The 24469-nt window shown below is 38.5% G+C and overlaps 1 protein-coding gene across 23 annotated transcripts in view; it reads right to left on the reverse strand.

Moving 5' to 3' along the window:
- Positions 1 to 276: 276 nt before the first annotated feature.
- The window catches only part of LRRD1 (leucine rich repeats and death domain containing 1), a 34844-nt gene continuing 10651 nt past the window's right edge, over positions 277 to 24469 (reverse strand). For 8 of the 23 annotated variants that reach the window (XM_003809745.4, XM_055114672.1, XM_055114671.1 and 5 more), the window contains 5 exons: positions 19317 to 21307; positions 15040 to 15238; positions 6585 to 6746; positions 2119 to 2236; positions 277 to 1116 (listed from right to left, as the gene is read on the reverse strand). In XM_003809745.4, coding sequence (XP_003809793.3) covers positions 930 to 1116; positions 2119 to 2236; positions 6585 to 6746; positions 15040 to 15238; positions 19317 to 21233 — 2583 coding nt within the window. In that variant the 5' untranslated portion in view covers positions 21234 to 21307 and the 3' untranslated portion in view covers positions 277 to 929. Of the gene's footprint in view, positions 1117 to 2118; positions 2237 to 6584; positions 6747 to 15039; positions 15239 to 19316; positions 21308 to 22334; positions 22493 to 24469 lie in introns of all 23 variants that reach the window. The other 15 variants (XM_055114681.1, XM_055114680.1, XM_055114689.1 and 12 more) reach the window with 3 other exon arrangements.

Raw genomic sequence — 24469 nt, forward strand, 5'->3', positions numbered from 1 at the left:
GCTGGAGTAGGGGAAGAGACTTACACGACAAGGTCAGCTCCACATTGAAATATGTGCAATGCATTCCCCCTATGAAAGGTTTTCTGATAGCGGAAGAAGGGGAGAGGCTCACATGACAGACAAGACAACAGATGGCCACTCTATCAATCCTGTCTGGACACTCAACTGAAGGATTACTGGCCCTGGCCCTAGTTTATGTTTAACAAAGCTATCCCATTCCTAATGGAGAAAAAGTAGGAATGGTATATTTATTTCTGTTTTTAAACTAGCGTCTAAAAAGAAACTGTTCTGCTTTCTAACTCCAGTGAAAATCACTAGTAATGTTGCTACTTATAAATCGGGGGTTGTATAAAAGCATTATATAACAGAAAAATTTTAATAGAATTATTTTCAGGCTAGGCATGGTGGCTCACACCTGTAATCCCAGCACTTTGGGAGGCCCAGGCGGGCAGATCACAAGGTCAGGAGATGGAGACCATCCTGCCCAACATGGTGAAACCCCGTATCTACTAAAAATACAAAAATTAGCCCGGCGTGGTGCTGGGCGCCTGTAGTCCCAGCTACTCAGGAGGCTGAGGCAGAAGCATCACTTGAACCCAGAAGGCAGAAGTTGCAGTGAGCCAAGATCACACCACTGCACTCCAGCCTGGGCAACAAGAGCAAAAACTTCATCTCAAAAAAAAAAAAAAAAGGAATTATTTTCAAATGCAACATCACTATAATAAGACAACAGAACAAACACACAAAACAGTGTCTGTAATGTTTTATTATAACATTAGAGTGGTAGTTATAAGTTGTCATCATCTCTCAAGAATGCAAAAAAAAAGATGCAATTCTCTTGTACGATAAAGTGAAGTGAAATGGTTCACAAACACAGTTTCAATTATAAGTGCATCAAAAGTTTTCAGTTTTTATTATTGATCCACTGGTTAGAATTTAATTGCACGTGTAAAAAGATTTAAAGCTGTTATTTTGTCCATAATTTCATATGCTCCTATCATAGTTAGTGCTCGAATTAGTTGATCTCTTAAAGCAGCAGCAGTTAGTGATAACTTGTTACTTTGTGTTTTCCATATAACAAGTGCTTGGTGGGCTCTCTCACTTAATGAAACAGTGCTGAAAAACATTATTAATAATATTAATAGTTAAATATTTATTAACATTTAATATATTTAAATTACTGATAATTATTTGAATTGTCAATTAAGAACATTGCTTTAAACTCCTGTAATATTGTATATCTAGGTTTTCAAACCAATTTTACCAGACTGAAGTGAGGATGAAATTAATTGGTGAAGAGAATCTCTATAAAAATTTGGCATGGAGCTTGGGACATAGAAAGTGAATGTTAGCTCCAGCCCATCCCTTGTACCCTTATAGAAAATCAACAATTCAATTTACATTCAGTTCTCAAGACCTCAAAATCATAATTGTGGGTTATTTCTAATAAACCAGTATATTACTGCTACTATACTATATGCTTTTTTTTTTTTTTGAGACAGAGTCTTGCTGTCTCCCAGGCTGGAGTGCAGTAGCACGATCTCAACTCACTGCAAGCTCCGCCTCCCGGGTTCACGCCATTCTCCTGCCTCAGCCTCCCGAGTAGCTGGGACTACAGGTGCCCACCACCACGCTGGGCTAATTTTTTGTATTTTTAGTAGAGGCGGGGTTTCACCGTGTTAGCCAGGCTGGTCTCAATCTCCTAACCTCGTGATCCACCCGCCTCGGCTTCCCTAAATGCTGGGATTACAGGTGTGAGCCACTGCACCCAGCTACTATATGCTTTATAGCTTGATCTCACTTGATTCTCGTGACAATTCTCTTATATGAGTATATTCATTTTACCAGTGAAGAAACCAAGTCATCAAGAAGTTAAAGGACTTGCCCAAGGTCACAAAGCCAGTTGTGAGTAAAAGTCAGTCTGTCCTCATAGCCTTTGCTCTTTATTATGTTATATGGCCTTCCAACATGGATCACAAACATGTAATAAACTAAAATCAGCTTTCTACAGCAAAGTAGAGATTGTGTTAATACGAATGTTTCAAAACCATGCAATATCAACATGATATACATCAGAATGAGAATAAATTTGTACTAAATGCTGTCATTTATACATACCTCTTTGTAGGCATATCAGTTTCTGAGTTTGCCAGGTTTAGTTTTTGACATAAAAATTCAAAATTGGTTTCAGTGATGTTGTTGGCAACTATCTTGAATATCTTCTCTAAAATTTTCTCTACGTTTGAACATAAAAGAAAATGTATATCTTTTGAAAAAGATAATCTATTTTGAGTTCATATTATATCTAGTTTTCTTATTTCTGTGCTTCTATGAAATATATATGTTAAGTAAAACTGAAAATGACAATGCTGGCCGGGCACAGTGGCTCACGCCTGTAATCCCAGCACTTTGGGAGGCCGAGGCAGGTGGATCACCTGAGATCAGGAGTTCAAGACCAGCCTGGCCAACATGCAAAACCCCATCTCTAATAACAATATAAAAATTAGCCAGGCATGGTTGTGTGTTCCTGTAGTCCCAGCTACTCGGGAGGCTGAGGCAGGAGACTCACTTGAACCAGGGAGGCGGAGGTTGCAGTGAGCTGAGACTACACCACTGTACTCCAGCCTGGGCAACAGAGCAAGACTGTCTCAAAAAAAAAAAAAAATGACAATGACAGCCATGCGCGGTGGCTCATGCCTGTAATCCCAGCACTTTGGGAGGCCAAGGCGGGTGGATCACCTGAGGTCGGGAGTTCGAGATCAGCCTGACCAACATGAAGAAACCCCGTCTCTACTAAAAATACAAAAAATTAGCCGGGCGTGGTCGCACATGCCTGTAATCCCAGCTACTCGGGAGGCTGAGGTAGGAGAATCGCTTGAATCCAGGAGGCAGAGGTTGCAGTGAGCCAAGATTGCGCCATTGTACTCCAGCCTGGGCAACAAGAGTGAAACTCCGTCTCATAAAAAAAAAAAAAAAAAAAAATGACAATGACAATGCAGATCTAAAATATGAACTGAAATTTGAAACATTTGACATTTGTTCCATTTTTTTCTAAAATTTGAAAAATCCAACACTTAAAATGGCTGTTGAAAAGAATATTTATAAGCAACTTTTTTTTTTTTTTGAGACAGAGTTTCACTCTTGTTGCCCAGGCTGGAGTGCAATGGCATGTGATCTGGTCTCACCGCAACCTCTGCCTCCCGGGTTCAAGTGATTCTCCTGACTCAGACTCCCGAGTAGCTGGGATTACAGGCATGCGCCACCACATCCAGCTAATTTTTTGTATTTTTAATCGAGATGGGGTTTCTCCATGTTGGTCAGGCTGCTCTCGAACTCCTGACCTCAGGTGATCCGCCCTCCTCGGCCTCCCAAAGTGCTGGGATTAAAGGCATGAGTCACCACACCGGGCCTATTTATAAGCAACTTTAAAGTGACTTCCAAGCCCTTTAATTTCTCCAGGATTTGAAATGCATTTGACTGCTTCCTTCAATTCTGGCTTTTTTATGTGCGTGGGTGTGTTTTGTTTTGTTTTGTTTTGTTTTGTTTGGTGGAGAATATGGGCAAAAATTGTACGTGCTTCTTTATGTGCCAACTTGAGAAACTAAGTTCACATCTACTACAAATATGGTGTATAAGTGCATATTTTATATTCAAGTCAATTATTTAATAAGTTGGCTGAGCAATTAGTGATTTTAGTTTTTTTAATTAAAACTTCCAGCTAATTTGAACAAGATCCATTTTTTCTTGACAAAGGTACTGTGAGTTTTTTCTTTTCTTTTTTTTAGACAGGGTCTCACTCTGTTGCTCAGACTGGAGTGCAGTAGCATAATCACAGGTCACCACAGCCTCGACCTCCCAGGCTCAAGCGACTCTCCCACTTCACCCCCGCAAGTAGCTGGGACCACAAGCATGTGCCGCCATGCCTGGCTAATTTATTATTTTTAATTTGTATTTATTTACTTATTTTGAGACAGAGTCTGGCTCTGTCACCCAGGCTAGAGTACAGTGGCGGGATCTCATCTCACTACAATCTCCGCCTCCTGATTAGCTGGAACTACAAGTGCCTCCAGATTAGCAATTCTCCTGCCTCAGCCTCCTGAGTAGCTGGAACTACAGGCACGTGCCACCATGCCCAGCTAATTTTTGTATTTTTAGTAGAGATGGGTTTTTGGCATGTTGGCCAGGCCAGTCTCAAACTCCTGGCCTCAAGTTATCTGCCCACCTCAGTTTTTAAAATTTTTTGTAGAGACAGGGTCTCACTATACTTGATCTTAGCCAAAAGGCCGAGAAGCAATAGAGTCTCAGTATATTGCCCAAGCTGGTCTTGAACTCCTGGGCTCAAGCAATCCTCCTGCCTTGGCCTCCCAAAGTCCTGGAACTACAGGCGTGAGCCACTGCCCCCAGCCTGTGAGAATTTTCAGAACTCGAGATGTACCATCCCACGTGATCAAATATGTTCTATTTTAAAAAGTTTTATATATACTCTCTCAGGCTATATTTCATGCTATGATATATATATATATAAAATTCCAATCTTCTAAGTAAAAGTTTAAGAAAAAGGCTCCATTTGTTAATTGCAGAATAAATACATCTCCCATACTGATTTCTTTCTGCCCTCACTGGATGCCAAGCCTGCAATATGAAGGCTCCTTGGGTGTAGGGAAAGGAGATAAATGGCTGAGATTCTAAGCCCTTCTCTAAAGTACTGTATGTAACAGAAATACTTTATGGATCCTAGAAAACCCCGAAAATCTTTATTCTATAGAAATAGAATTACCATAAAAGATCCTTTCATTTTTTAGATGGAGTCTCACACTGTCACCCGGGCTGGAGTGCAGTGGTGTGATCTCGGCTCACTGCAACCTCTGCCTCCCGGGTTCAAGCGATTCTCCTGCTTCAGCCTCCTGAGTAACTGGGATTACAGGTGCCCACCACCATGCCCAGCTAATTTTTTGTATTTCTAGTAAAGATGGGGTTTCACCATGTTGGCCAGGCTGCTCTTGAACTCGTGACCTCGTGATTCACCCGCCTTGGCCTCCCAAAGTGCCGAGATTACAGGTGTGAGCCACCACACCTGGCCAAAAGATCCCTTTTTATAGTAACAATTAAGACAATCAACTTGCACAGTAAGTTAAAGAAGACAGCTACTGTGGCTTTTAATTTTGTATTTTAGGTTCCTTTATCAATAAAGCCCAAGTCTTGCAAAAGCCTCTAAATGATAGCCATGTATATGGATGTATATTGTGACTTTAAAGACTAAGCAATTTTTCATGACTGTCTCACTATGAAATTACATTAGTACAAGCTCCTGATTATGTAGACAAGATACATGATAGAATGATCTGAAGGGATAGTTTTTGGTATTCCATTTCCCCAAATCTGGATCATAACTGATTGTTCTCTTGCATTAAATTAGGGGACCAAAATCTGGATTCATTCTGACTAGTGATGAAAAGTGGCAAATCAGAGTCCTAGGGAAAAGCCTAACTGTTGGGAACCCAGCCCCAGGGAAAGAATTGGACAGTGAAGATTCCCTCCCAGACACTTGAAGCCAGTCTTCATCTAGTCCCTTTTAAAGAAAATGGGCCTGTTCTCAGAAATAATCAGACACACAACAGAGAGCTCAAGGACAGATGGGATAAAGACTATCAAAATATTTCAGACAGATGGTCATAGTGGGACTGACTGCCATCAGTGGAATGGCTCCATGGACTTCCCTCAAGGCCGAATGTATTTTATTTATTTATTTATTTATTTATTTATTTATTTATTTATCTTTAAAATAGAGACAAGGTCACACACTATGTTGCCCAGGCTGGTCTCGAACTTCTGAGCTCAAGTGATTGTCCTGCCTTGCCCTCCCAAAGTGTTAGGATTACAGGCATGAGCCAGCACACGCAACTCCAAATGTCTTTTAGAACAACTACATTTGGTAGAACAGATTGGAACTGACAGATTTATGTGTGGATTTTGAGTCTGGCCACAATCTCAATGAAACACCTATTGAAGGGCATTAAGGTCAATAGGGTAGGAAACAGCCCACCCCTCCTCCACTTGGATTTGCCTATTTTCAGTGCCTCAATTTGTGTGGACCTGGATTACGTAATCTGAATTATCAAAACAAATTCCTAAACTTAAGAAAAGAAAGATCATCAATATTTTCATATCTCTGCCAGATTGAAAGCCTCCAATTAAAGCAAACCATCTTTTAATTCATATCAGATAGTGTCTTGTGGCTGGGTGTGGTGGCTCACGCCCGTAATCCCAACACTGGGAGACCAAGACAGGAGGATTGCTTGAGCTCGGGAGTTCAAGACTAGCCTGGGCAACACAGTGAGACCCTGTCTCTACTAAAAGATTAAAAAATTAGCCAGGTGCGGTGACACATGCCTGCAGTCCCTGCTACTCAGGAGGCTGAGGTGGGAGGATCACTTGAGCCCAGGAGTCCGAGGCTGCAGTGAGTCGTGATCATGCCACTGCAGTCCAGCCTGCGTGTCAGAGTGAGACCCTGTCTCCAAAAATATTAAAATAAAATAAAATAAAAAAGAAATGACTTGTTAGATAGTCAATCACTCATCACCTACCATCTCTTTCATCTGCCCTCTGTAGATAGCGTGCAATAGTATACAACTGTTTTCCTTTACAGATTTCCATTGGAGGTCTCAGCAAAGGGTTGTCATCAAAATTTATCTCCTTCAGTGAAAAAAGATTGTAGATAGCACTAGGTAGAGCTGTCAGATTATTTCCTAGTAGAAAAAAATTAGAATTGAATTACATCTTTCTATAAAACAAAACTATGGAGACAAATAACATCTGTTATGTCTTGCTGGCAAAGTACCAGAAGACCCTCACAATGCAGCAGGTCATAAATTATTTCTGATGTCCACATGCTAAGAGCAAAAAAGAGTGTTTATAGAAAGACAGCTGTGGTTCCTTTCTCTCCTAGGGGTGGCAAAATGAGACAGAGACTATCCTCTTTTAATACAGCAAAGAACTTTATAGAGTGGATGTGATGGTAATTTTTAAACTAAACTGTTTATTTAGCATAATTTTAGATTCATAGAAATGTTGCAGAGATCGTAGCAAGTTCTTCTGCATTCCTCATCTAGCTTTAGTTTCTCCTAATGTTATCACATTATCATATTACATTTGTTTAATCTAAGAAACCAGTATTGGTATGTTACTACTAAATACACTTCAGATTTTTTTGGATTCATTAGTTTTTCCATCAGTGTCCTTTTTCTGTTTCAGGAAATCTCATTGCATACTTTTATGTCTCATTAGTCGCCTCTGGTTTGTGATAGTTTCTCAGTCTTTCCTTGTTTTTCATGACCTTGACAGTTTTAAGAAGTACTGGTTATGAATTTTGTAGAATGTACCATAACTTGAATTTGTCTGATATGTTCTCATTATTAGACTGGGGTTATGGGTTTTTGGAAAGAATACCACAGAGGTGAAGTGCACTTATCACATTATATCAGAGATACCTCATATCCGCATGACATCACTAATGATGTTAAATTTTATCGCTTGGATAACACAGTCTCTGCTAGCATTCTCCAAGATAATGTTATAATTTTTTTCCTTTCCATACTCTATTCTTTGGAAGTAAGTCACTAAATCTAGGCTACCCTCAAGGGGGAGTGGGAATTAAACTCTACCTTCCTAAATGTAATTTTTTCAATACCATCCTAATCCAATATAAACCTAAGATAAAAAGTAAAACCGGTGGTTCACGCCTGTAATCCCAGCACTTTGGGAGGCCAAGGTGGGTGGATCACCTGAGGTCAGGGGTTCAAGACCAGCCTGGCCAACATGGCAAAACCCCATCTCTACTAAAGATACAAAAATTAGCTGGGCATGGTGGTGGGCACCTGTAATCCCAGCTACTCAGGAGGCTGAGACAGGAGAATTGCATGAACCCGGGAGGCAGAGGTTGCAGGGAGCCGAGATAATGCCATTGCACTCCAGCCTGGGAGACAAGAGTGGAACTCCATCTCAAAAAAAAAAAAAGAAGTAAAACTGTGGTAAAAATGAATTTGTAGTCATTTAGAGAGGCCTAAAATTTGCCTTTATATTATTTATATATTTTATAGTTATATTATTTATAAATATAGGTAAAGGAAACTGGGTCCTTTTAGTGAATAATCATATTTAGAAACCAAGATCTGGATACGATGCTTCTGGGAGTGTGTGTGTGTGTGTGTGTGTGTGTGTGTGTGTAAAATATATTTATTATAAACCTAGAATTTTATATATGTATATATACACACACATACATGTATAACATATATGTTATAAATCACAGCACATAGTCTTTAGGGTCTGACTTCTTTCACTTAGCATTACAACAATATCAGTGTTGTGTGTATCAATAGTTTTTTTTCTTTTTAATAATGAGAAGTATTCCATTATATAGATGTAAATAATTTATCCATTTAATACATAAATGACATTTGAAGAGCTTCCAGTTTTGGCAATTACAAAGGAATCTTCTCTATACATTTGTACTCAGTTTTTTGTTGAATAAGTTTTCATTTCATGTAAAAGAGTAGTTGAAGTGAGATTGATGGTTTGTATGGTTAAGTGTATGTACAACTATATAAGAAACTACCAAACTTTTCTAAAGGGTTGTACCATTTTGTATTTCTTTCATCAGTGTATCAGAGTTTCAGTTACTTGTATTTTGATAGCTTTTGGTATTATCAGATTTTAATTTTAACTATTCTTTTTTTTTTTTTTTGGAGGGAGTCTCGCTCTGTCGCCCACGCTGGAGTGCAGTGGCGTCACCTTGGCTCACTGCAACCTCCACCTCCCGGGTTCAAGCAATTCTTCTGCCTCACTCTCCTGAGTAGCTGGGACTATAGGTGCGTGCCACCACACCAGCTGATTTTTGTATTTTTAGTAAAGATGAGGTTTCACCATATTGGTCAGGCTGGTCTCAAACTCCTGACCTCGTGACCTGCCCGCCTGGGCCTCCCAAAGTGCTGGGATTACAGGCATGAGCCACCGCGCCCAGCCTAATTTTAACTATTCTAATAGCAATATTTCATTGTATAGTTAATTTGCATTTCTCTAATATGACTAATAAGCATAATATTTTCATATGCTTCTTTCTTTCTTTTTTATTTTGAGACAGAGTCTAGCTCTGTCACCCAGGCTGTAGTGCAGTGGTGTGATTTCAGCTCACCTCAGCCTCTGCCTCCGGGGTTCATGCAATTCTTGTGCCTCAGCCTCCCGAGTAGCTGGGACCATAGGCACAAGCCACCATGCCCAGCTAATTTTTGTATTTTTAGTAGAGATGGGGTTTCACTATGTTGGCTAGACTGATCTTGAACTACTGACCTCAAGTGATCCACCTGCCTCAGCCTCTCAAAGTGCTGGGATTATAGGTGTGAGCCACCACGCCCGGCCTCTTATGCTTATTTTTCATTCATATAGCTTCTTAGTAAATTATCTGTTCAAAATTTATACCAATTTTTATTAAGTTGTTTGACTTCTTAATTTTGTTTTTAGTTTTTTTTTTTTAAGTATTAAGCAAATATTTTCTTCCAATCCATGGCTTTGCTTTTCATTCTTTTAAAAAATGTCTTTTGGGCTGGGCACAGTGGCTCATGCCTATAATCTCAGCACTTTGGGAGGCCAAGGCGGGTGGATAACTTGAGGTCAGGAATTTGAGAGAAGCCTGGACAACATAGTGAAACCCCATCTCTACTAAAAGTATACAAAAATTAGCTGGGCATGGTGGCAGGTGCCTGTAATCCCAGCTACTCAGGAGGCTGAGGCAGGAAACCCCAGAGGCAGAAGCTGCAGTGAGCCTAGATCGTGCCACTGCACTCCAGGCTGGATGACACAGCAAGACTCTGCCATAAAAAAAAAATAAAAATAAAAATAAATTAAAAAGCCTTTAGTCTTGCTCTTGTCAGCCAAACTGGAGTGCAGTGGCAGTATCTTGGCTCACTGTAACCTCCGCTTCCTGGGTTCAAGCGATTCTCCTGCCTCAGCCTCCCAAGTAGCTGGGATTACAGGCACCTGCCACCACGCCTGGCTAATTTTTTGTATTTTTAGTAGAGACAGGGTTTCACCATGTTGGCTAGGCTGGTCTCGAACTCCTGACCTCAGGAGATCCACCTGCCTCGGTTTTCCAAGGTGCTGGGATTACAGGCATGAGCCACCACGCCCAGCCGAGAAGTTTCCAATTTTGATGAAAACCAATTTATCAATTATGTTTATTTGTGGATTGTAATTTCAGTGTTGTATATAAGAAATCCTTGCCAAAGTTTCGATTTTTTTCACCTTTTTTTTTTGAGACAGGGTCTGGCTTTGTCACCCAGGCTGGAGTGCAGTGGCACGATCTTGGCTCATTGCAGCCTCAGCCTCATGGGTTCAAGTGATCCTCCCACCTCAGCCTCTCAAGCAGCTGGGACTACAGGAGTGCACCACCATGCCCAGCTCATTTTTTTGTATTTTGTTTGTAGAGATGGGGTTTCCCCATGTTGCCCAGGCTGGTCCCAAACTCCTAAGTCTCAAGCAATCCTCACATCTCAGCCTCCCAAAGTTCTGGGACTACAGGCATGAGCCATGACACCCAGCCTTTTAATATTTTTTCACTTTTTTTTTTTTTTTTTGCAAAACAATGTTTTTCTATGTTCTTATCTAGAAGTTTTGTAGTTTTAGCTTTTACATTTAGGTCTGTGATTCATTTTGAGGTAATATTTTTATATAGTGTGTAGGATCAAAATTATATTGTGGTTATTTATTTGTTTTTGTTTTATTTTGTTTTGTTTTGGCTTTTGGACATCCAGTTGATCCAGCAATATTTGTTGAAAATAATGTTCTTTCTCTGTTGGATTACAGTAGTTCCTCCTTATCCATGGGAGATACCTTCCAAGACCCCCCAGCTGATGCCTACAAACCGAATACAGTATCAAACATGATTGCTGTCAATCAGAACACATCTGTTCATGTCTTTCACCCACAAATTTAATGCCTTTTCCTTCTTAACTGAGCACTTATCATGCACTGTGGCTGTAATTTTGTAGTTTGAGGTGCAACAGCAAAATTAGCACAAATTTCTTTTTCTGTCTTCACAATTTCATCGATAGAATATTCGTCCTTAGCGTAGATCTTAGCAACCTCATCATATGATTCTTTTCTTTCCAAGTTGAGAACTCTCACCTTTTCACTTAAAGGAAGCACTTTAAGGCTTCTCTATGGTGTATCCAAATTGCCAGCCTCACTACTCTTGTGCTTTAGGGCCATTAATAAGTAAAATAAGGGTTACATGAACACAAGCACTGTGATACTGTGACAGTGGATCTGATAACTGAGACTGCTACTAAGTGACTGACAGGCAGGGAGCACATGCAGTGAATGGATTCACAACCCAGGTAGGACAGTGCAAGATTTCATCACGCTGCTCAGAAAAGTGCACAATTTTAAATTTATGAATTGTTTATTTCCGGAATTTCCCAGTTAATATTTTCAGACCACTGTTGATCATGAGTAAAACCATGGAAAGTGAAACTGTGAATAAGGGGGAACTACCATGGCAAAAATCAGTTGACCACATAGTGGTCAGTCAGGGTTCTCTAGAGGGACAGGACTACCATATAGTGGGTGTATTAGTCAGGGTTCTCCAGAGGGACAGGACTAATAGGATAGATATATATATAAAAGGGAGTTTATTAAGGAGTATTGACTCACATAACCACAAGGTGAAGTCCTGCAATGGGCCATCTGCAAGCTGAGGCACAAGGAAGCAAGTCCAAGTCCCGAAACCTCAAAAGTAGGGAAGCCAATAGTGCAGCCTTCAGTCTGTGGCCAAAGGCCCAAAGGCCCTAGAGCCCCTGGCAAACCAGTGGTGTAAGTCCAAGAGTGCAAAAGCTGAAGAACTTGGAGTCCAGTGTTTGAGGGCAGGAAGCATCCAGCATGGGAGATAGATGGAGGCCAGAAGACACAGCCAGTCTAGTCCTTCCACGTACTTCTGCCTGCTTTATTCTAGCCAAGGTGGCAGCTGATTAGATTGTGCCCACCCAGATTGAGGGTGGGTCTGCCTCTCCCAGTCCACTGACTCAGATGTTAATCTCCTTTGGGAACACCCTCACAGACACATGCAGGAACAATACTTTCAATCCTGCAATCCAATCAAGTTGACACTCAATATTAACCATAATAGTGGATCTATTTCTAGACTCTCTATTCTGTCCCATTGATCCTTATGTCTGTTGTTTTGCCAATGCTATCACTGTCTTCATGACTATAGTTTTGCATAAGTCTTGAAATCAGGTTGTGTGAATCATCCAACTTTGTTTTTCTTCTTCAAAATTGTTTCAGCTATTCTAGTTCCTTTGACTTTTTATATACATTTTAGAATTACCTCATTGTTTTCTGAAACAAAAACTCTGCTAGGATTTTGTTGGAATTGAGTTGAATTTAAAGATAAGTTTTGGGAAAACTGACATATTAACAATATTGTCTTCCAATTTATAAACACTATATATCTCTCTACTTATTTAGGTTTATTTAGTTTTATCTATGTTACAGTTTTCAGCATATAGATCTTATATGTAATTTGTTAGATTTATTTATGGTTTTGGTACCATTTTAAATTGTACTTTTAAAGAAATCAATTTCCAATCATTTCTTGCTAGTCTGTAGACATATGATTGATTTTTGTATATTAACTCTGTATATGGCAATCTTGCTAAACTTACTTGTTCTGTAGATCCTTTGGGATTTTTGACCTAGACAACGTGTCTCTATTATCAGAAATAATTTTTTCTTCTTCCTTCACAATCTATTTACTTTTTATTTCTTTTTCTTGTGTTGTTGTGCTAGTTGGGATTCCAGTTATAACGTCAAAAAGAAGTGGTGAGAAAGGAGAACTTTACTTTAATCCTGATCATAGTGGAAAATAAATCGTTTACCATGGAGTGTGATATTAGCTATAGGAGATTTGCAGATGCATTTTTTCAAGTTGAGGAAATTCTCTTCTATTTCTAGCTTGCTGAGAGTTTTTTTTGTTGTTGTTTGTTTTTGAAAATCTTGAATGGAAATTGTATTTTTTCATATGATATTTGCTTTTTTTTTTTTTTTGAGATGAGGTCTTGTTTTGTTGCCCAGGCTGGAATGCAGTGGCACAATCATAACTTACTGCAGCCTCAAACTCCTGGGCTCAAGCAATCCTCCTGCCTATGTCTCCCAAGTAGCTGGGATTACAAGCATAAACCACCACATCTGCTTGCTTTGCTTTTTATACTTACAGTGAGAAGTTCACATGGCTTTTCATAAGCCTGTTCAGATGGTGAATTACATGGATTAGTTTTTGAATATTGACTCAACCTTGCATTCCCAGGGTAAATCCCACTTGGTCACAATATGATATCATTTTTTATATTGATGGATTTAATTTGCTTTAATTCATTAAGGAATTTTGCATCGATGTTCAAGCAGGATGTTATTCTGTAAGTTTCCAAGTAATGTCTTTGTCTTATTATGGTATTAGGATAATGCTGGCCTCAGAATGAACTGAGACATGTTGTATCCTCAATTTTATGACAGAATTTTTTAAATTGGCATTGTTTCTCCTTCCTTCCTTCCTTCCTTTCTTCTTTCTTTTCTTTCCTTTATTCTTTCAGACAAGAGTCTCACTCTGTCGCCCAGGCTGGAGTGCAGTGGCACAATCTCAGCTCATTGCAACCCCCGCCTCCTGGGTCTAAGCGATTCTCCTGCCTCAGCCTCCTGAGTAGTTTTGATTTTGATTACAGGTGTGCCCCACCACATCTGACTAATTTTTTTTTTTTTAAGTAGAGCCGGGGTTTCACCATATTGGCCAGGCTGGCATCGAACTCCTGACCTCAAGCAATCCGCCCCCTTCGGCCTCCCAAAGTGCTGGAATTACAGGCATGAGCCACCATGCCCGGCCTAACTTAATGATTTCTTCTTTGAAATACTTGAAAGAATTCACCAGTGAATCCTTTTTGAAATTGGCATTGTTTCTTCTATAAAATACTTCATAGAATTCACCAGTGAAGTTATCTGAGCTAGAAATTTTCTTTGTATGAGAGCTTTTAACTACAAATTCAATTACTCAAATAGAATTAGGGCTATCTGTTAGCCCACAATGATATCTACCTCCTGTTACCCCCTTGTGTAGTCCCCCCACATTATACCAAGGTTGGTCTGTGTGATCAATAGAATAGAGCAGAAGTGATGTTATGTCACTTCCAAGATTAGGCATTTAAAGACACTGCTGGCTGGGCCTGGTGGCTCACGCCTATAATCCCAGCACTTTGGGAGGCTGAGGCAGGTGGATCACCTGAGCCTAGAGAGGTCAAGGCTGCAGTGAGCCATGATCTTGCCACTGTGCTCCAGCTTGGGCAACAGAGTGAGACCCTGTCTCAAAATAAATAAATAAATAAACAAACAGATAAATATATATGTGTATATGTGTGTATATATGTATATATGTGCATATATATGTGTGTATGTGTGTATATATATATAATCAACGCAGTATTTGTTGTACTTTGGGAAATCTTTTCTGATATCTTTAGAGTGAGTGGTTTATTTTCTTATCTACAATGTCATTTTTATTTTGTTTTGGTTATTGTAATGCTTTACCTTGTAAATGACTCCATGTAAGGTATTAGAGTATTATAGGGTATAGGAGAAGTATCAGGGGAGCCAACAGAGAAGGAAACACAGAAAAAATGCTGACCTGAGGTTGTGTAGGTGTGTGTAGAGGAAGAGGTGAGATTGGGTTCAGAAAGGGAAGAAATACTAAATGACTGGGTATAGGCAGAGAAGACAGAAAATAAATGAAAATATGTTCAGGCTCTCCTACTCTTTCAAGGCAGGAACTGGACCTTATACTTTGCTTTCATTTTCTGTACCTAGGACAGTCATTTCCTTCTAATGGTGACTTAATACCTTATGTTGACTCTTTGCCATTCTGTATCTTGTCAGCAAAATTTGCAACTCAGACATTAATACTCTACTTATTGATTATGCTTACTGATTATGCTTGACACTCACCACTCAGGTTTAGTTGCTGCAGATCATTTAAAGATAGCAAAGATGGTGGAAGATAACTTATTTGATTATTGTATGCATGTAAACTAACCAAATTTCTCAATTCTCCTATATTTCTTGGAATCTCTCTGATTGCATTATTTGAGATATCAAGTTCTTTAAGTTGAGTCATATTAGATAGCTCTCCTGGAAGTCTTGTTAGCTGTAACAAAGATTACACAATTATACATTTATAAATACATACATATTTGCATGACTAAAACTTCTTCTAAAATCAAATGAAAGAGTTTTGTCTGTTTCTGTTTTTGTCTTAAAAAGGAGATTTTTTATTATGTCACAAATTCTTTGTGACTGACTCTCCCTTCTGACTAAAACCCACAAGATACTGTGCGACATCCAAGTACCTCCCCAATCTGACCAATGCTTCTAATTCAACCCTGTGGATTGCAACCCACTTTGCTCACATTCCCATCACTCAGTGTTCATTACCTCCTTATCCCATTCTCTTCTCCCTAAATCTGACCCTGTTTTGGCTTCTTTCCCGCCCCCCTCCCAGAAGTCTTTTCCAACTACTCCATCCCACATTTGATCTCCTTATTCCTAGTTCAACATTGCTTTTTTTTTTTTTTTTGAGACAGAGATCTCAGTCTGTCACCCAGGCTGGAGGGCAATGACGTGATCTCAGCTCACTGCAACCTCTGCCTACCGGGTTCAAGCGATTCTCCTGCCTCAGCCTTTTGAGTACCTGGGATCACAGGTGCCCAGCACCACGCCCAGCTAATTTTTGTATTTTTAGTAGAATGGGGTTTTGCCATGTTGGCCAAGCTGGTTTCGAACTCCTGACATCAGGCGATCCTCCCACCTTGGCCTCCCAAAGTGCTGGGATTAAGGGCGTGAGCTACCTCGCCAGGCCCCATTGCTTTTTATTCATCATTTGTGTGCGTTTTTTTAGATTTTCTAAATGACATGATACACATGTTTTATACTTTTTGTATGTGTTTCCAAGCACAAAATGCATTTTGACCAAATGTTTAATAATGGAGTCACAGTTTGGCAATGTGACCTTAAATAAAAATTCCTACTATAAAAAGTGTTGCAAAATTGCAGGAATTAAAATATTCTGTTAAGATGAAGAAGAAATATGCATATTTAGAGAAAATAGGGCCGTTATGAGTGGCTTTTGAAATAAAGGAAGTTCTATGAACAAAACAATTTTGAATGTATAGGCACCTCTAATAGCTAAACAACAAGGTACATTCTGCATGTTGTGCTATATGTTATTCCAGGTATAAAGGAAGCATAAGAAATAGTCTCCAACTTCACAGAGATTAAATTTTATTTTAGGGAACAGAATATATCCTATGAAAAAATCAGGAAATGGAATGAAGCAATAGGTAATCCAATGCCAAAATAATACAATTAATAACTGATGAATGAAAGTTTAGAAAAGGTACATTACTACAAATCAGAGAACTAAAGTAAAGCTTCATGTAAAAAGTAGAACTTGAATAGCCTCTTAAGAATGAATAGGCGGCTGGGCTCGGTGGCTCACACCTGTAATCCCAGCACTTTGGGAGGCCAAGGTGGGTGGATCACAGGAATTCAAGACCAGCCTGACCAACATGGTGAAACCCCGTCTCTACTAAAAATACAAGAATTAGCTGGACGTGGAGGTGAGTGCCTGTAATCCCAGCTACTCAGGAGCCTGAGGCAGGAGAATCACTTGAACCTGGGAGGCAGAGGTTGCAGTGAGCTGAGATCGCACCACTGTCCTCCAGCCTGAGCGACAGAGTGAGACTCTGTCTCAAAAACAAAAACAAAAACAAAGAATGAATAGAATTAGAAAAAAGTTACAGGACACTTAAGGCAAGATAAATATCATGAATAACAATGGCCAGTGAGAAGCTGACCAGCAAAGAAAGGTGATGCAAAGCAGAGGGAGATTTGTTTGGATAAGGAGCATGGAACCAGGCTATGGCAAGACTTGAGAGCCTGGCCTATGAAGTAGGAGTCAGATCAAAACAGATAGGTGGGTTCAGTTTTATTTGGCATTCATTGAAACAAATATTCTTTAATTACCTTCTCAACATTTACTAGAGGTGGTGTCTGAGAGCTGTATGATGATGGAATTCATATAGAAGGAAGGTTCCTTTTGGGCATCCTTCCTTTAGTAAAATAAAAGCCCTGTGATTAATCTGACTTTTCTTCAGATAAGTGACCATCTGCTATTATATAAGTTAATTATTTGGGCATTTCATTTCCACCCCAAGGGGGTTATCAAGTGATATTTTCAACTACATGGGATATTCTTTTTGACAGGAGTTCTTGTAAATCATTTTTTCCATTTGATGACCTTTGCAATGATGTTGCAAATATGTGGACTGTTGCCTTGGGCAGCCATTCACTTTGAGTAGACAACAGATACGCAATTTGGATTCCTGACAGGCAAGTATGATACATGGAGAACAGTCCTCTGCAATGAAGTCTGACAACTTTGATAAGGCTTGCTAAAAGGGAGGAGGTTCCTGGCATAAATCTATGCATGAAGTGAGTGATAACCAAGGACCAGCTTGCAGACAGTGACACTGGAAAATGAGGGAGATAACCCAACAGCTTTTTTCAGAGGAAAAATAATACAATTTTGGTGTAAGATGAGGTATAACTGATGATGGAAAAGGAACAAGAATGATTTCATGAGTTTTAGCCTGGCAGGTTTAAAAGAAAAACTGGCATCACAAACAGAAATGGAGAAGTTTTGAAAGGAGATGGAAGAAAAATGAGCTGACTTTGAAGTTATATTGAGTGTGTGACAACAAAAGAATAGAACATGTATAATTTCCAGGAAAAAAAATGAGAACTATGGGACTACAGCACTGGTGTGAGATCAGCTCTAGTCATGTAGACTTTGGGATAATGTGCATGTAAGTGACAGCAGGTGTGGTGGGAAAGGAGTTAATAAAAAAGAGAGAGTTAAGGATATAACATTGGAGATACCAACAGTTATCTTACAAGAGGAGAAAATGAATGAGATGGTTATGAATCAGTCAATGAATTAACTGATTATTATATTGCAGATATAAAAATTGTCTGTTAGTGCAAAATCAACTTTTTAAATACAAGCTGTATCATTATTCATTCCATCTGCTTAAGCAAGTATTCCCTGGAGCAGTTTTTCTGGAAATGTAGTATATGATAGCTGTTATGTTAAAAATGGTCAAATAAGTTTGGGAAATATGGGAATATTTTGGGAAAATTAGTGCAAGACTCTTCAAAGCTTTTAATAGATCAGTATTCATTGTTATTCTTTAAGAGAAGAACCCAGTGCTTCTTAAAGCTATTTGATCACAGACACTGCTCCCCTCCTCCCTTTTTTTTTGAGCAGATGCTCATGGGACTAGGGCTTTTAGGAGTAGACTTTGGGAAGCCCTGCCTTAAATAATAGCTGTGTTCTTTTCATTTGTTTACTAAGATCTTCATATAAATCAGTAATGTTTTAGTTATTAAAAAATTATTTCCATAAAACTTACTCCTAGAGTTTCAGTAAGATAAAATGCTAAGCTCTAAAAATGTTAATTCTTATTGATCTAGCAATTCTTCAGGAAAAATTTCCTAAGGAAATAGTCTAAAATATGAAAAAGGCTATATTTATGGAAAAATTCATCACAGCATTATTATGAAGAAAAATTATAACATTCCTAAATGCATAACAAGAGGTTTAGATCTATAAATCATGTACTGGTTATAACAATTTATTGGGAAGATGGTTATATCAAAGAGAAATGCTTATTGGTTAAAAAAAGAAGAATTTAAAATTGAGTGTGTAGTCTTTTATAATTCCTTATAAAACCATATGCATAACGGGAAAAAAGACTAAAAGTTGTGTCAACGTATGCCCGTAGTTATAATACAATGATATGCTTGTGGAATGACTTTTGTATTACTTTTATCACTTTCCAAACTTTCAATAATGTGTTTATATGACATTCATAACTTTAAAGCTCCTTTTACAATTACACCAAAATAAAAAGGAATCTATAGAATTGTCAGCTTTCATTGCTTCATATTTCATTTTAATGAAGTATTTTCCTGTACAGCTTTTGTGTTGTGAATTGTATTTATAAGCCATGTTTGGCGGGGACGGGGAGGGCTTTCATTTAAAAAACAAAATATTTCAGCTCAACTTAAAACACACATATGGTACCCACAGATACACCACAGCTTGGATTCTGATCCTCTCCAGTCTCTCCTTCCCCACAAAGCCCACAATACCAGTCTCTTACCTTTCTCCCTTTTATCTGACTTATATTCAGCTGTTCCAGTGATTGAAGTTGGCACAGTTCAATAGGAAAATGTATAAATTGATTGCTTGAGAGGTTTAATTTCTGGATTCCTTTTAAATTACAGATGTCTGAAGAGATTTTCTGTAATTGGTTTTCTGAAAGATCAAGTACTTGCAAATTTTCTAAAGTACACAATTCTCTAGGGAAAGTTTCAAATTTATTACAGCATAAAATAAGTACGTGGAGTGATATCATATTAGAAATTGATGCTGGAATTTTCTTTATTTGGTTTTTACCAAGATCCAGGTATTTAAGATTAATAAGAGAACAAAAGTGCTCAGAAAATATGAGGAGTTTGTTTTCACTCAATTCTAAATGAAGCAGTTGTTTACTGAAAGATATATCCACAGGTATTTCTGAAATATAATTTCCATTAACACTCAAATAATAAAGAGAATCTAAAGCACACAGTCCCAATGGAAAATACATTATGTTGTTATAACTCAATTCAATTTTAATTATTTTTTGGCAGTTTTTTATTTCAATGGGAACATCTGTGATTATGTTTCCTGAAAATTCTAGACTGCATATGTTATTAAGATGTGAGATACTGTCAGTTATTTTTACCATATTATTTCTGTTTACATGGAGTTTTCTTAAATTGTTAAGCTTATGGATGTACTTAGGAAGTTCTGTTAATTTATTATCACTAAGACTAAGGCATTCCAACATTGCACAGCAAGATATTTTCTCTGGTATATTTTTCAATAAATTTTTATCAAGTATAAGAATCCTAAGTTCCCTGAAATTCTCAATTTTGTGTGAAATAACTTCCAATTTATTGTCGGCCAGTTGGAGTTCTTTTATTTTGAGTAACTGAAAAATTTCTACAGCCAGAAAGGTAAGCTTATTGTGATCCATTAAAAGTGTTTCTAAATTTTTAAGCTCCCTAATTTCTTTTGGCAAACTGCTTATTAGGTTTCCAGTAAGGTCTAGTGAAATTAACTTTGGAAGGAAGCAGAGAGCTTTAGGAAATATTGTTAACTGATTATATTCCAAATTGAGAACCCTCAAGTTTTTTAAACTAGGCAGAGTATCTGGTATATGTCTTAACTTATTTTTACCCAAACTTAAAATTTCCAAGTTTCCAAGACATTCTAAGTCAGTAGGAAAATTTTCAATGTAATTGTTATAAAAAAAGAGTTGTCTGATATTCCCAAGCTGAGATATTTCTTTAGGTATATGTGATATGTGGTTATGACTGACATTTAATATCCTTAAATTATGAAGTAACTGAATTTCAGATGGAAGTGATGATAATCCATTTTCTTGCAGGGATAGAATTTCAAGTCCTAACAGATCACCTGAGTCTGCCCCTTGAAAAGTTTTGATTTGATTCTTGTCTAAATATAGATATTTTACATATTTGATTTTTAAAATGTCCTTAGGAAATTCCTGTAAACCCTTGGCCTCAAGGTTAACTGTAAAGTTATCTTCCCCTAAGCCAAGTTGTTTCTGATTTTCTTCAGAGACTTGTGGACTAACTTCTCCTACTGTTTCATGAGGTAGGAAGTTAACCAAAGCCTGATATTCTGCAGTCCTCCCAGTTAGTGATGATAAACTCTGTGAAGTTCCTGTTCTAGTGCTTGTTTCAGAAAATTGAAGATTTTTCTTTTGTTCTTCATTTCTCTTAGACTTCCTTCCAGAGGAAGATGTTGACTCTAATGTATTCTGTCTAGGATGTGTTTCATAAATCTGGTTAGAAGATTTCCCTTCCAGGTAATCAGAAGCTTCGTTTATCAAATTTGATGTTTCTTTAATAAAGCCAGGCTCCTTCATTGACCGTGATCTAGATTCTTTCCTAAATTGACTAATAGTATCCTCTAGCTCTTCTGACATACCCTCCTTTTCAGACATCTTATTTGCTGATATGTTTTATGCCAATACAAAATTGTAACTTGATTTTAATTTTCATGTTTTTTCCTTTGAATCTACAAAACAAATGTTGAAATTAAAAGATGTAAGAGATGTCAAAATGACAAATAAATCTTAATACAACTATTTTATTTTATAAGAAATAATTTAATACAAATACAAATAATACATTTATAACAAACTAATTTTATATATAATTCCTGATTAAGGATGGTTTATTGATTGCATGTACTTATCACATGTTACTCTTGAAATCACTTTAAAATTACAGAAAGAAACAAAAAAGTTCAAAGAAAATTAGAAAAAAGCCATAAGGGACTGAGAGGATTCAGCAAATTTCATGGAAAACATAAAAGGGGGCCGGGTGCGGTGGCTCACACCTGTAATCCCAGCACTTTGGGAGGCCGAAGGGGCAGATCATTTTAGGTCAGGAGTTGGAGACCAGCCTGGCCTAACATGGCAAAACCCTGTCTCTACTAAAAATACAAAAATTAGCTGGGTGTGGTAGCGGGCGCCTGTAATCCCAGCTACTGGGGAGGCTGAGGCAGGAGAATTGCTTGAACCCGGGAGGCAGAGGTTGCAGTGAGCCGAGATTGCACCATTGCACTCCAGCCTGGGCAACAAGAGTGAAACTCCATATCAAAAAAAAAAAAAAAAAGGTAACATAAAAGGGAGAGCCAGTGGCCTACCATGACAGGTAAAGAGTACCATTCTCACTGTGAACATGGATGTTTACATATGGTACTAGTGTCTTGCTCTAACAAATTCAGTACATTATGACAATTTTCCTGGGGGTAGAAGTGAAATGTCTTAAGGAAGGGTACGCTTTCTGTAAGAGTAAACTAGACATCAAATAGTCCTTGCGTGGATTGCAACCTTCCTGAGACTTCTGAGTGACTCCTGTGGTACCAGCACCAGCTGGGTAGCACCACTCCTCAGAGATCTGGGTCCCAGCTCTGTAAGTCCCTCCTTCAAGCTTGCAGTTTCTAATGACCCAGTATTTTCCCTTTGTCCCTTTAGCCTTAGGGTTGGTAGCTACTTCCTATGTTTACTATCTCTGTGTTGCTGCAGTTCCATCTTTACCTTTTTAGTTCTCCAGTACTTGTCTAAGCAACTTCTTATATTAAATCCTGTCAAACTGGCATGGTTTCAGTATTTCACAAACTCTCCCAGAGAGTAGAAAAAGAGGGAACATTTTCCAACTTGTTTTTTGAGGCTAGCACTAACCTCAATGTCAACGCCTAACAAGGACAATATGAAAAAGAAAATTACAGGCCAAATTTACTCAAGAACAAAAATGTAAAAATTCTAAACATTAGGGAATTATTCTAAATATTATAAAGCCATCAATATATAAAAAGCATACTACTTCATGAGTCAGTTGCATTTGTCCCAGGAATGCAAGTTTGGATTTAACAATAGAAAACTAATGTAATTTGCCACATTAAGAGATTAAAGAAGAAAATCCCATGTAAATATTGCAATAGATGTAGAAGTACTTGATAAGTTGCAACATTTTTCATAATTTACAAAGTAGGAATAGATGGGAATTTCTTTAATCTGCTAAAGGGTACCCATAAAAATCTGCAGTAAACATCATATCTAGTGGTGAAACACTGAAAACTTTTGAGATTGGAAGCTAGAAAAGGTTATGCTCATCATTACTTCTGTTTAACATTGTACTGAGATAGTAATTAGCCAGTGGCATAAGGCAAAAAGAAAAGGTATATGGATTAAAAGGAAGAAATAAAATGGTCATTAGTCACAGATAATATATATGTAGAAAATCCAAGCTCATCTACAGTAAATTATTAGAATAAATAAGAACATTGAGTAATATTGCTAAATACAAAGTCAACATACACAAGTCAATTTTCTTTCTTTTTTTTTGTGGGGACAGTCTTCTCTGTCACCAGGCTAGAGTGCAGTGGTGCTATCTTGGCTCACTGCAACCTCCGACTCCCTGGTTCAAGTGATTCTCCTGCCTCAGCCTCCTGAGTAGCTGGGACTACAGGCGCACGCCACCACACCCAGCTAATTTTTGCGTTTTTAGTAGAGACGAGGTTTCACCATGTTGGCCAGGATGGTCTCGATCTCCTGACCTTGTGATCCATCCGCCTCAGCCTCCCAAAGTGCTGGGATTACAGGTGTGAGCCTGTAAACTTTTTAGTTTTGGTAATTGCACTATGATTATGAAAAATGTTGATATAAGGGGAAGATAGATGAAGGGTAGAAAGGAACTTTCTTTACTATTATTGCAACTTTTCTGTAAGTCTAAAATTATTCCAAAATAGGAAAAATTTTAAAGTAATCTGAGTTAAAATGTTCTAAAGTGTTTTTCATCGGGGGTAGTTAAGAAGTTATTCTGCTCAGCCGGGCGCGGTGGCTCACGCCTGTAATCCCAGCACTTTGGGAGGCCGAGGCAGGCGGATCACGAGGTCTGGAGATCGGGACCATCCTGGCTAACACAGTGAAATCACGTCTCTACTAAAAATACAGAAAATTAGCCAGGCATAGTGGCGGGTGCCTGTAGTCCCAGCTACTCGGGAGGCTGAGGCAGGAGAACGGCATGAACCCGGGAGGCGGAGCTTGCAGTGAGCCGAGATGGCGCCATTGCACTCCAGCCTGGGCAACAGAGCGAGACTCTGTCTCAAAAAAAAAAAAAAAAAGAAGAAGAAGTTATTCTGCTCTAAGATTCTGTTAAAAATGCTTGATAAGATTTGATTAAATATTGATTCAGGAGATTTCCAGTTCTAAAATTGACACCACAAAAGCAAGCTGTCTTCTCTCCTCCCACCAACAGAAGCCAAAAACAAATATACAGGGCCACGATTATTACCAGCAATATCCCAGAACTCAAACATGAGGAGGAAATAGTTCCTAAGACCGCAAAGGTGAAAAAATTCTAAGCAGACAATAAGAGAATTAGATATCCATATCCAAGATGCCCCTTTCTCCAATCTGCCTGGCACCAAGCATACAATTTTTTATTGTGACTCATAGTTTCTAGAATGGGAAAGTGAGATCAAGGTGGACAGCTAGCTTCCCTGCCAACTTGGATTCCCTGGCAGGAGACCTGTCCCTGCCTCAACCCATGGGAAGTACTGGGAGTGCCTATAGGAAGAAATATCCCTGACAACAGCCAAAAAGAGGAGGCAAAACTACCATTCCCAGCCCTGAAATTCTGCTTTGTAACTTGGCCAAAGGAGACACCACAT

This window comes from Pan paniscus, chromosome 6, assembly GCF_029289425.2.
Source record: "Pan paniscus chromosome 6, NHGRI_mPanPan1-v2.0_pri, whole genome shotgun sequence".
NCBI lineage: Eukaryota > Metazoa > Chordata > Mammalia > Primates > Hominidae > Pan > Pan paniscus.